A 14,283-nucleotide genomic window follows, 5' to 3' on the forward strand; every position below is an offset into this window, starting at 1 on the left:
ATATTTCAGGCAATTTTGGTTCATTTGGATTACCTAGAGTCAGAAACTGAAAAGTGAAGGGTTCTGTATATAACTGATAAATAATAACCCCGGATTAGAATGGTCCTGGTTCACCATGATGGAAGAAATCTTTTACAGCTAGAGTGAAGTGTCAGAATACTCTAAATCATTTCATCTATTTCAGGCTAAGTTGCTTTTGGGCGCTGGCCAAGTGATAATTCTTGTTTATTGGGAAGATTGAAATAATATATCACTACCATTATTCTGAAGTATCACACCACAAAAATGCTTAGATTTCAGGAATATCACGCATAATTCACAAGAAAGAGTATTTGAAATATGTAAATACATTGCAAAATATCTGTGGAAATCTCTCTGAAAGCAATATATACTTACTTGCTATTTTGTTTCAATTATGAATTCTTATAAAAGTTGGTCTCTTTGAAGACAAAATAAAGGAGAATTCTTTATGATTTCAGAGCAGGCAAACATTCAGAAAGCAAAACAAATGTTACCACATTAAAGTTACAGCATATTCCACTGAAATACATGGCAACGTTGAAAAGAGAAGCCTCAGAATGAGAGAAACATTTTGCACCGTATTTAACTGACTAAAGTTCAATATCCACAATATAGAAATATCTATGACAAGTTAATTAGGGAAAGAGTAAATAAAACAGTGTTAAAACTTATAAAAATATACGAAACAAATCATCTTCAGTTCATCCTTGTATATTCTCCAAATAGTATTTTCTGTGTATACCATGACATGAAAAATTGGGGCAAATCACTGCTCTAGAGAAACTAATTACATATGCCCAAAAAGAGCTACACAAAAATGTCCAGTTGCATATTGCTTGTAATAACAGAAATGGAAATAGTCTAAATAGACATAAAAAGTGATTATAGTCATACAATTGAACACTGTATAAGTTAAAATGATTGCGTTAAATATATCAGTTAGTTATAAATCTCAAAAATATTGTTCATTATTGTTTATATAGTTCAAAAGTGCAGTGAATACTATATATTGGTTATGGATATTGACAAACAATAAATAATATCATGGGTATGAAAATCACCAAATTAAAGATGAAGGTTATCAGCAGGTAAGGAGAGAAGGCACTGAGATGGCAGAAGCTTATGAAAGAGTCTTTAGTCCAATCTGTGATGTAATGTTCTAAAGAAGACTGGCAAGTTTGGGGGCTGGCCCCGTGGTGCAGTGGTCAAGTTTGTCGCACTCCACTTCAGCAGCCCTGGTTTGCATGTTTGGATCCCAGGCACGGACCTACACCACTCATCAGCCATGCTATGGTGGCAACCCACACACAAAATAGAGGAAGACTGGCACAGATCGTAGCTCAAGGCCAATCTTCCTCAAGCAGAAAGAGGAAGATTGGCAACAGATGTTCGCTCAGGTCCAAACTTCCTCACCAAAATAAATAGGCAAATGTCCATTTTTTTCCAATTCATTCTCACAGTGCTTTAAAGTTGAAAGTGTAGCTTGGAGCATATTTCATTTGCCTTTTGCTGAGGAAAAAACACCCCAGAACTTAGTGGCTGAAAACAATTTGTTATTTCTCACCATTCTGTGGGCTGAGTGCACGATTCTTCCGCCAGTCTCACCTGGGCTCATCACGTGGTTGCAATGTTTTGGGAGCTCTGCTGGGGCTAAAACTTCCAAAATGATGTCACTCTTTGGTCAGGTGAGTTGGTGCTGGCTATTGGCTGGGGTGCCTCAGTATTCTCCCACAGAGTCTCTCATCCGCTGGTGGGTTACTCTGGCTTCCTTATGTGCTGATCTCAGAACCGTGTTTGAAGAGACAGAAGGAGAAGCTGTAAGGCGTCTTGGTGCCTCTACTGCAGAATCTGCTTAACATCATTCCCACCACATTTGTGTGGTCAAACGTGTCACAATTCCAGCTTAACAGATCCATCACTGTGTTCCATAGTGGAAGCATCACTCCTCCAAACCACTAGAGCTCGTAGTTTCACTTATGGGAAGCAGCGATTTAGCTGGTGGATCATTAAGGATAATAGAGGACAGATCCATCCCTATTTCCACAGTGGACCCCAAAATTCTGGGTCCCATAAATTATTGGAGAAACAGCAATGAATACTAGTTCCCGATTTAGAGCATATAGCAGATTCTGGAGGCAATTATTCCATCCTTCTGAAGTATTGTCAACAGAGCTTTTCCCATAACTGAGTTTTAAAAAGCCTATTCCAATGTTCCAGGCACACTTTTTGAATTTCTGAATACTTGATGAATTTTCCTCCAACACTGTCTTTCAGGAACACCCCAAGGCAGCATTGTAGTGGTGCAAACGTCCACTTTTGTGTGGTGCCAGAATATCATGCAGAATCATCTGAAGATAAGGCCCCAATACTTTCTTCCATATTCAGGTTGTCATAGGGAAACCTTATGAGGCTACATGTTCAGGCTGTGAAAGTGAAAGCAATGCAACAAGACTATGGACCACGGGCATCTGGACCACTTGCTCGGGAACAGGAGTGCTGTTGACTGCTGTGCGTGCCTAATGTTATGGATTGGTGAGATAGAGAACAGCCAGGGCACGATGGGAAGTGTAGGTTGCATAGTAACTTAGTAGCCTTTTGTCAATCATTCAGTCTCTCTTAGGGCCCATCAAAAAGTCAGAAGCTGTTTCTCAAAAGGTGAAGAGTTATCTGCAGAGGAAGCTATTGCTTTGCTTTAAAATCCTAAAGGTCTGATCTGTAATCCACTCTAGGCATTTATCCAAACTTCTGAACAACCTTATCTGCAAATACCCTTCAAGGACAATCATATATGCTGGGTCCTGTGACCCGACTAGCACAGCAGCTGGCATGGCAGACTGGACTTGTTAGAGTTTTCTCTTGTTTTGAAATCCGTTCAAAATGGACAACTCTTTGGGTAACTTCGTAAATGTTTGGAATAACTTCCATAAAATTGGTATATACTGCCCTCAAAGTCAAGAGGCCCACTGAATTTTGTTGTTGATGAAGCAGGACTTGAGAAACACTGCCTTACTTTAGTTTTATTTTAGTTTTGTTAATTTCCAGAGGGCATTTTAATTATGTGCAAACAAGGCCTGGTAGTCAATTTCAACATGCAACTTTTCTGTGCAGTTTCAAGGAAATTCCAGCCATTAAAAGTGGTACAAGGGACCTGGCATTTGCCTTGATGACTTGTTTTGATTCTTGAGAGGAATAACTTGCTAGTGATGCTCCAGAGTCTGAGTCCCCAGGGCTAAAGAGTGGAATGTAAGAGCCTCAGGCCCCAGTTATGCTCAGCTCACAGAGAAACAGGAGGGTGGTGGCCTGTTTCTCCGGAGCAGGTAAGTTTATTCAAGTTTTTATGAAACAGTTAAAATATTATATTATTTTCCTGATATGGTAACTTGGGTCTTCTTTTATTTTTCTTTTTAGGTTAAGTCACTGTATATACTATCCAATTCTGAGTCCAATAATATTAAAGAAAAAAGTTAATGCTCACGGAAATGTTTGGTTTCATGTCCATTGACAACCATTTCATGAAGAACAGAATAAACTTTCCCCCTGGAAATGAATACTTATCCATATCTCTTTATATGCATCTTAAATTGGTATATAAACTTTCACAAGAATGAGAATTAGTTCTGAGAGAATTCTTACCTGATAAATCTGGAGAGCCTTAAGAGAGATCTATACAATGTCTAGGCTGTAACAGAAGTTAACCCTCAGACTATAAACCTTAATAAAGTGCACACTACACTCAGAGGTCAAAAGGAGCTATTTTCCTCCTCAATCCTCAGCAGCTAAGCTGTTCACTGAGAGACGTAGCCTTTACCGAAAAAAGGTGCTTAAATTGGACTCATATATTTTTTTCCTAGATTTCTCTTTATTTTACTTTATTCTTGGAATAAAAGCATATTCTCTTGAAGATTTTAGTTGATTTTTGTGTACAGGTAAAATAGAGTAGCAATATGTGTTGTTCTGAGGCAAACATTTCACATTTTTCACAGACTCCATCACTATTTTACGCATTTATGTGCAAACATTTCCTATCAGTTATGTGCATGTTATGCTACTAGCTAATGTGTGGACATATACACTAAAATATGATAAGTATTTCTTATGGAAACACAAATTGCAATGGAAATGCAAAAATGTTTCAGAGACTCAGCTTGGTTTGCTGTATCCATAGCAGTTATCTCCATGAGGCTCGTTCTACGTGGACAAAATTAACACCAATAACTCTTCTCATTTTCTTTTGTCTACCATAGAAAGTCATGTTTGTCACTCACCTCCGTAAATCTTCTCTTTGGCAGAAACAACTCTCCTCCTCCACCCCCTCCCTTTAAAGACATTTTGGTGATGGTTGCAGGAAATCTGAGTGTGGAGACGACCTTTGTCCTCTTGGGTTTCACAGATTACCCAGAGCTTCAGATTCCTCTCTTCCTCCTGTTTCTGATCATGTACGTTATCACTGTGGTAGGAAATCTTGGGATGATAATAATCATCAAGATTAACCCAAAGTTTCACACTCCCATGTACTTTTTCCTTAGTCACCTTTCTTTTGTTGATTTTTGTTACTCTTCCATCGTAACTCCCAAGCTGCTTGAGAACTTGGTCATGGCTGATAAAAGCATCTTCTACTCTAGCTGCATGTTGCAATATTTCCTGTCCTGCACTGCTGTGGTGACCGAGTCCTTCTTGCTGGCGGTGATGGCCTATGACCGCTTTGTGGCCATCTGTAATCCTCTGCTTTACACGGTGGCCATGTCACAGAGGCTCTGTGCCCTGCTGGTGACTGCGTCATATCTCTGGGGTATGTTTGGCCCCTTGGTACTCCTTTGCTGTGCTCTCCAGCTAGACTTTTCTGGGCATAACATAATCAACCACTTTTTCTGTGAATACACTGCTCTCATTGCTGTCTCGAGCTCTGACATACACATCCCCCACCTGCTGCTCTTTGGTTTTGCCACCTTCAATGAGGTGAGTACACTACTCATCATCCTTGCTTCATACGTATTTATTTTTGTGACTGTGCTAAACATCCATTCTGCCAGCGGGCGTCACAAAGCCTTCTCCACCTGTGCCTCCCACCTGACCGCCATCACCATCTTCCACGGGACCATCCTTTCCCTCTACTGTGTGCCCAACTCCAAAAACTCCCGGCAAACTGTCAAAGTGGCCTCTGTATTTTACACAGTGGTCAACCCCATGTTGAATCCTCTGATCTACAGCCTGAGGAATAAAGATGTGAAGTATGTCTTCCAGAAATTAATGGGCACAAAAAGCCCATTTCCCTGAACCAATCTCAAAAGATGTTTTTATCCTAAGAACAATGGGAACATAGCCCTCTAAACCCTATAGCGTATATTTGTATAAGGTTTTTATCGGTGACCCTGATGTTAATACATTGTGAATTGGTAAATCTCTTGAAGTTATTTGTGTTGTATGTCACTGAAGCATTGTGTCTTTGTTGGGAGATAGGGATGGACATGCTGTATGATAAAGGGGGGATGATACTTTTCTGACACCTCCACTCCTTGGGATCTGTGAATTCTGTGAAAGCACAGTCTTCTGCTTTCTAACAGTCAGCTTATGCTGAGAGGTACATTGGGCAATGACAGTTACATCTATTGTGTAGATGATGGCACACAGGTTCAAGAAACTAGACTAGAATTGACTGAAATGATTAATTTGAGACAGGAACTCAACTCTGTTGACTCAAAAGCTAGTGCTCTTTCACTATAGTTCCTCTGAGGCTATTAGTCTGAGAGGTCACAGGAATTAGTTTTGTCCTTCAGAAAGGATAATCTCTGGATTCATTTCAATATTCCTAGATTGTCTTTGGATATTATTACTCAAAAGGCTGCATTACCAGTATTATGAGGTCTGGAAATCTGTATAAGCATTATGAAGTCTAGTTCATAAGTATTAGGTCCAGGGTGAATGTACTATATATTTTATCCTGAAATACTGAAGAACCATATTTCAAAATTTCTGTTCAAATGTTTATTTGAATGACACAACAAGCACAAGTTTCTGATAACAAACACCCTAAAAATTAAAGCAAATTATAGTAGGGAAGCTAACCCTATAGAATTTAAAATAAATTACAAATTTCCTGTTATTAAAACAGTGTCATATTGGGAAACATAAATAGCCACTTGAGAAAAAGATAAAATTAGATCTCCTTTTATTTCACGCATCAAAAAATGAGTTCTAAAAGCAAGTTTAAAATTTATATTACATGAATACACAAAACTTATTGGCAAAAGGAACAGAAAATAAATTAAAAGAAAATGAAAAGCTGAGAAAAAAGTAACCACTTATGTCATATATAGTAGAGAAGGAAATGAAAATACTATAGAAAAAAGACGTAAGATATAATAAAATAGACTATATAAAGGAATACAAATAGCACTTAAACATACGAAGAATTGTTCAACCTGGCTCGTAATAATAGAAATACAAATGAAAACTGCCCTGAGCTAACATTTCTCACCTTTCAGAGTCGCAGAAATCCGAAAGTTTAATGACATGTCTTGTAAATGAATCTGCAGGGAAACAGACATTTTTATACATTGGGGGCAGGAGGGTAACATGTTAGACATGATTTGAAGTACTAGCAAAATTACATATGCATTTATCCTCTTTCAAAGCATTCACAGTTCTAGAAATCTATCCCAAAGATAGAGTAGTAAAAAGTATGTAAATAACATATTCACAAGTGTTATTTACAATAACAACAATTGGATAAAATCCAATGTTAAGGTGGTTGATTAAACTATGGGTCACAATAAAGAAGTATACAGCTGTAAAAATGGAAAGAGGAAGGTTTCTATATATTGCTACAGAGTGTCCTCCAGAAAATTATCTTAAGGGAATAAAGGCAAGATGCAGAAATATTTTATAGCATGATAAATTGTTTGAGAGAAGACTGAAAGGTAAAACAGAAACTAATAAAGATAGAATAGAGATGAAAGAAAACTTTTAGAAATGTACATTATAACACATGTCTGATTTAGAGGAAATATTTTATATTTTATATAGTTTAAAAGGCATATATTTATGTCAAAAAGTAAACAAAAAAATCCCTAAAACTTGAAAACAAATAAAAACAAATGAATCTATAATGTTGGACACATGGTCACACAGTGTAAAACATTTTCTATGAAGGACTTTAAACGCAGCATTTTGAGTTTGCATCCTCATTATGCAATGTCTATTTTAGTATAAAGTAAATAAATAATTATTGAAATGTCATTGGAATAAAGTGGTAAGCGTAAAAGAAGAGTTACAGCTCTAAAGTAAGAGAAGGTAAGTAAAAAATTTTTCATCTTAATTTGAAATAGTAATTGATGTTGAAAGAATTTTTTTCTCTTAAACATAGTACCACTCATAATGATAACCAAATCGCAATGAACATCCCTATTTCCAAAATTCTCTCTGAAAGGAAATCTTTGCTCTCTAAGCAGACCAGAGCTTTTTGGAGAAATCACTGTTTTGAAATCTGAGGTAGAAAATGTAATGAGCCTTGAGCAACTTAATTCTCAGAAAGCAAGAATGCTGTTAACATCTAGCTGGATCATTTCAGAGACATAGGAGGCAAATTGAAATGGCTCGCACTGGCTTATGATTAACATAAAAATGAATATTGACTGCCATTCATTTAAAAGCATCAAATATATTTACATCTAAAAATTTAAATCTAGATACTAAAAAAGAAAAATAATAAATCACTGGTTACTACTAATAGTTGCTGGAGATATTAAATCATTACTCTGAAAATTGGTAAACAAAAGAGATACATATATATTCTCTTTCCTTTAAGATTTGTATTTCAGGGTTACCTAATAGTTTATGAGGGGAAATTCAGAAGAAATAAAAGCAAAAAAAGGATGGAATTAGAAAATCACAATTCTAAAACTCCTAATTAAAAACTGAATCAAGGCGATGATTCAGTAGCTATTAAAGTCATTGAGTGAGAAGCTGGTGGGAAATGTTAAAAGGAAGCAATCAAGCTGATGCCCCCTGAATCCATGGATCAGCCTAAGCAGCATTAAAAGCTGGACAGCCAGTCAGCACGTGCGCCACAACCTGACATGACTGGCAGGAGTCAGCCCACCCATGAAGAGCTCTTGCCCGAAAGAAACTGAAAGAGAGAGCCTGAGCTAGTAAAGCTTCCCGATGTGAGTATCAGGTTAAAAGGATTGGTACAGGAACAAGTCATTATGACAAATAAAGCAATAAGCCAAATACAGAACAGGCAGCATTCTACAAATGGTCCAATTTTTCCAATAAATTACCTGAACACACATACATGTACACACACACACACACACACACACACACACACATACAGAACTGTTACACACTACACAGAACATATGTTACATAATACATGGAACTGTTACATAATAAAACAATTTAGTTATAACAACCAAATTTGATTCTTGATTCAAACTAACTGTAAAAATATATCTTTGAGACAACTTGGGAAATTTAAACATGGGTTTGGTATTAAATTATATAAGAATATGTTACTGTTTTTCTTAGGTGCAATTTCGGCATGAGTGTTTATTCAAATGTTTATTTTATCGATGGTTACATTTTTTATAAACTCCTATTAATGACTTAGTTCTGTTAACATGTGGATTGATAGAGAAATATAATATCCTATAAATATAATTATATTTTAGATGACTCAAATTTATAGGATTGGAAGTCAGGGACTCACTGTCCCTAAAATGTCTTAACCCTTCAGGACACCACACGCAGTTTCACTTTCCAGGCTGCACATGGCATTTTTGACCAAGAGTACATTTGGGACAGGAAAAAATCAGTGTAGCGAGCAGTTCTTGTAGTCCCTTGTTTTGAGGCTTGTAGCATTGGCTGAAGTACTTTTTGTTTCCTTGAATATCTTCAAAAGACTTAAAGTTTTAAAATCACTTGATAAATCACTTTTAGTTTTATCATCCCAGACTATTTCTGGAGACCTGAAATTACTTAATGATAATTTATTAATGAAAATACACTGCAAAAATACTCAACTAATGTCATCCTATATTGTGTTATTGTTCTAAAAAATACCAACATAGTGGCATGAACACAGCTTTAAAGGACCACCCATAGATATCCCCAGATAGGCTTCTTTCTTTTTCTTTGTGCCATAAATAGTATTATCCTGAAATATCCAAGTTATATTTTTACAAAAGAGATTTAGAAAGCACGGAACATCACCACAAACTGCAGAATCATTGAGATGCACCAAAAATCTGACTGTCGATTTGAAAATCAGTTGTGTTTGTTGTTATCTTTATCTCAAACTCAACACTCTTCCCCTGGTTATTTGCATAATTTGCTTTCTCGTTTCATAATGTTCCATGCTCAAATACCATTTCATTATGGTCTTTTCTGACCTCCCTAGTTAAAGTGACACCTTCAATTATATATTTTTTGCATTTATAATTACTGGAAAATGATTACATATTTATTTGTCTTTTTGTCTTCCCCATTAAATATAAATTTATTGACAAAGGGACATTCTTTCCTTTTATCCCCAATACCTAAGATAACACATAGCTCAGGGTAAACATGTAATAAATATTGAATGAATGAATGAATGAGCAATTATGTATCCTCATTATGTACTCAACCTTCTTTCCCTGATTTCTGACTAGAGATAGAAAATTTAGCAGAGTGGACATTTGTTTTTGTTTTGTTTTATTTTGACTGCCTAGTTTCAGTAATCACTTCTAAAATATCTTATTGTTCTTTGTGAAGTGTCTTCTCTCTGAACTTAAATTCCTCATAGTTCTGGTAAGTTTGGCTCTATTCCCAGTTCCTTGGAAGCTCATATTTATCATTCAATAAGGATTCTTGGTACACTTTATGCTAGTCACTGATCTAGTAGCTTAGAATATATCAATGAATATAGTCTATGCTTTTCTGGAACTTTTATTCTAGGAGGGAGAAACAAACGGTATATAATAAATGCAATAAACAAGGATTAAAACTATATTTGAATGACGTCAAGTACTTTAAACACTAAATTGAGTAGTGGAGTAGCCTTTACAGTATAATAGTATGTTCATGGAAGGTTTCATTGAAAAGGTGCATTTGAGCAAAAACTTAAGGGAAAGTATTTCAGGGTAGAGAAAAAAACTGGTAGAAAAGACCATAAGGAAGGAATGTGCTACATTTTTTGAGAAACAAAAAGCAAGGAACAAAAGCAAGGATGTAAGACTAGCTAGAGAGAGAGTAGTAGAATAGCTCAGAGATTTAAAAGGGACTGGATAATTTTCCCAACTTAATATTTAACTTTTTAAATATTTCTGCTTTAAGTCTCAATGGATCATGATGACCTAAAAGATGGATCTTCACACTTCTCCAATATGGTGAGAGTGGATGGTGTGGAGGAAAAGGGTTATGCTTAGCATATAGTAGTCACTCAATTAATACTTGATAATGATGACTTTTATAGTGACATGATTCTGATAATGGTAGGAAGGTATGGGAGTACTCAAGGAGTTGGGGGGAGTGACTTTATAAATTTTCATCTGAAATGCCCCTCATGCTGCTCCAGGTTTCCTAGTACACAAGAATTACATCAGAGAAAGATGATTAATTTTAATTGCTTATTTAATGCTCTCAAGAGAATGGGACAATAGGTTGTCTCTAGGGTTCATGTCCCAAAGGTAATGACTATATCTGTAAGAACACATGCATAACTCCCAACCAGGAGAGGTCCTCCCTTTGCCACCAGCAGGTTTTAAGATTCTAGAGACAGATTGATATTAATTTCAATGTGGGGTATGTAGAAAACAACGTGAGATCTAGACCATGAGATTTAGATCTAGACAGTTCTGGAGAAATATTTAGGCACCACCAAAGTTACATATCTGAACGTACAAGAAAGAGAACAGGTACTTATTCTACAGAGCTTTGTGTTAGACGGCCTGGCTCAGCTGAGCTCCTCACTAACAGCCCGTGAACAACAGGTACCGGGGTGTGTGTGTGGAGAGAAGAGCTCTGAGAATTTGATGGAATGTACATTGTCCTGATTCTATAAATTTTTGGAAGTGGAATCAAGGTAGAATAGACAAATATTTGAATAAAATGAAACAAGCAGAGATTGAATAGACTCTAAAGTGAAAAACAATTAAACAGGACCAGCTTTAATTAAGAGTATAAAGCAGGAAACACATGTGATCCTGAGAGCAAAAATTACAACAAAATGGGGAAAAGAATTATAAGAAAGAAGATTTCAGCTGTTATATTTTCTATACAGCATTTGGGACACAAGAGACATTATGTTAAATATAATATTAGTTGAAAATGAATTCTTAGGGCTGGCCCCATGGCATAGCGGTTAAGTGCATGCGTTCCACTGCTGGCGGCCCGGGTTCGGATCCCTTGGCGTGCACTGATGCACCACTTGTCAAGCCATGCTGTGATGGCATCCCACATAAAGTAGAGGAAGGTCACCAGGATTTTAGCTCAGGGCCAGTCTTCCTCAGCAAAAAGAGGTGGATTGGCATGGATGTTAGCTCAGGGCTAATCTTCCTCCCCCACCAAAAAAAAAAAAAAAAGAATTCTTGAAAACCCTGGCTAAATTAAATATTGTATAAGAAAAAAGTCTGATAATTAGAATGTCTGGCTTTGTGATGGATTGTCTTTTGATGTTGTCTTTAAAACTCAAATTTATGGGTATAGGAACAGATTGGGCCTTTGAGTGTCTCAGTTTTGCATATGATCTGATTTTTATTGATGAGCCATCTGAAATGTATTTCTTGTGTTGTGAGATCAGAGATAATCTTACCAGAAAGGATAGAGAAAGAGTTTTCCAGGATGATAAGATCTTAGAAGTGCTGGCCACCATTTTGAGTAATATAATTCTTTTGCATTACTATTTTCTCATGAAATGTCTTTATAGGGCAGTACTAACTCCAATTTCCAATCCCTCTCCCTCTCAGGGAATAGAGGACAGAATGAATATTCTATATGTCTTGAAAGGAGAGTAGAAAAAGAAAAAGAGAGAGAGAGACCTAGGAAAGGGAACTTTCTAAGTCAGAGTCTTCACTATGGTTAGTTAATTCCTGGGAGAGAAAATTTACCTAAATCCCATTCTCATTTCATCTTGATGCTGCTTTCTGGTATAGCTCTGTGGCATATACGCTGTCATTGGCCTATTTCCCATAGTTTTAGAGTCTCTAATTTGTCAATTAAAGGTATGATCATTTAATAAAGGAAATATGTTAGTGTCTAGAGTAGAGCATGGAGTAGAGTCTGGTGTAATAAAATGGATCCAGGGCTGGGAGTCTGGGGCTCTGGGATCTAGTCACAGATGTGTAGATTGGTCCTTATTTGCATGTCATTGCAAAAGCCAAGATTCTCCAGCTTCTGTTTTGTCACCTCTAGAATAAAGAAGTAGACTAGATTATCTTTATCATCTGTTCCAATTTTATTATTCCTCAAGCAATGAGGAAGGATTGACATTTGGGACTTCCTGAGCTGAGGAGCATACTCTCTGAAAAAAATTAATTAAGATTAATTTTACTGAGTCAGAGAAAAAAACAAAGGTTAATTTGTTATATGGAATTAACAGCAAAGGCACAAATGTAAAGCATGAGGGGTGTTCATTCTTAATGTCACAAGTGTGAACATGTAATGCAAAAATTAATTTGGTTAGAAATTTCTCATTTTATTACTGATTATAGGGCTGACGTAATCAGTCATCGTGTTATGCTAGGCTTATCTTTTATGAACTTACAATGTTCAAGGAGAGCTGACAGTGTTCTGGGAGGACTGGATTTAAAATAACCATAAATCCCTCGATTTCATATTCTTATTTGCAAATATTAAAAATTACTACTGGGAACTAAAATAGTAATTCAATAATTGTATTATTAAAGAAAAATTTTAAATAGTTATCATGTTTTAAAATTTTAGATATTTAGTATATCTAGCATTAAAAATACATAGAGAAATTCTGAAAGAGATATTTTGCTGCATCTTCCTGTCTTGGGGAGGGGTAGTTAACCAAGCTTCTTACATCCTCACTCTCCTTAATATTTTTGCTTCCAGGACTGATTCAGATTCTAAGAAACAGCAACCATGTTACGGTCAGAGAGAAACAAAACTGGGGCCACGTTCACTCTCTTGGGCTTCTCAGATTTCCCAGAACTGCAAATCCCCCTCTTCTTGATTTTTCTGGCCATCTACAGTGTCACTGTTGTAGGGAATATTGGGATGATTGTAATAATCAGAATTAACCCCAAACTGCACACCGCTATGTACTTTTTCCTCAGCCACCTCTCATTTGTGGATTTCTGCCTTTCCTCCAGCATTACTCCTAAGACCCTGGTGAACCTAGTTGTGGAAGACAGAACCATTTCATTCATAGGATGTGTAGTACAATTCTTTTTCTTTTGTACCTTTGCAGTAACTGAATTCTTTTTATTAGCTGTGATGGCCTATGACCGCTTTGTGGCCATTCGTAACCCTCTGCTCTACACAGTTGCCATGTCCCAGAAACTCTGTGCCATGCTAATGGGTGGATCTTATGCATGGGGAGTAGCTTGTTCCTTGATACTCACATACTCTGCTATCAAATTATCATTTCAGGGTTTCAACACAATTAATCATTTCTTCTGTGAATTCTCCTCATTGCTGTCCCTCTCTTGCTCTGATACTTATGTCAATCAGTTGCTCCTTTTCATTTCTGCCACCTTTAATGTGGTCAGCACACTACTCATCATTCTCATGTCTTATGTATTTATCATTGTCACCATCCTCAAGATGCGTTCAGCCAGTGGGCGCCGCAAAGCCTTATCCACCTGTGCCTCCCACCTGACTGCCATCACCATCTTCCACGGCACCATCCTCTTCCTCTACTGTGTTCCCAACTCCAAAAACTCCAGGCACACAGTCAAGCTGGCCTCTGTGTTTTACGCAGTAGTGATCCCCATGTTGAATCCTCTGATCTACAGTCTGAGAAATAGGGATGTCAAGGATACAGTCAGCAAAATAATGAAAACAAATTTTCATATTGAATGCATGCATTGGTAAACATTTGCTTCAGTTTTAGCAGAACACCTTTCTGATTTTTGAATAAACTGTGTATCAAGAGTTCATTTTCAAAAATCACTTTAGATTTTCAAAAAGAAAGAACATGAGATTTAGGTTAGAGAGACTATATCTGGCTCTGATTGTATAAACCAGAGAAGATCAATTATCCTGACTCCATCTTTATTTGCAAAAATGATATAATACGATTTAGTTCAAAAA

At 36.7% G+C, this 14,283-nt stretch overlaps 2 protein-coding genes across 2 annotated transcripts; both read left to right on the forward strand.

The window, feature by feature from the left end:
• Window positions 1-4,356: 4,356 nt before the first annotated feature.
• Window positions 4,357-5,295, forward strand: LOC147912611 (olfactory receptor 5D14-like). Its single transcript, XM_087423189.1, has one exon. It carries the CDS (start codon window positions 4,357-4,359, stop codon window positions 5,293-5,295), a length of 939 nt encoding a protein of 312 aa, XP_087279315.1.
• Window positions 5,296-13,110: 7,815 nt separating this feature from the next.
• LOC147912612 (olfactory receptor 5D18-like) lies at window positions 13,111-14,064 on the forward strand. The gene has a single exon (XM_087423190.1). The coding sequence runs from the start codon at window positions 13,111-13,113 to the stop codon at window positions 14,062-14,064; it is 954 nt and encodes a 317-aa protein (XP_087279316.1).
• Window positions 14,065-14,283: the final 219 nt, after the last annotated feature.

The sequence above is a fragment of the Ceratotherium simum genome, chromosome 34 (assembly GCF_057802395.1).
Source record: "Ceratotherium simum simum isolate JZ-2026a chromosome 34, ASM5780239v1, whole genome shotgun sequence".
Taxonomy (NCBI): Eukaryota; Metazoa; Chordata; class Mammalia; order Perissodactyla; family Rhinocerotidae; genus Ceratotherium; species Ceratotherium simum.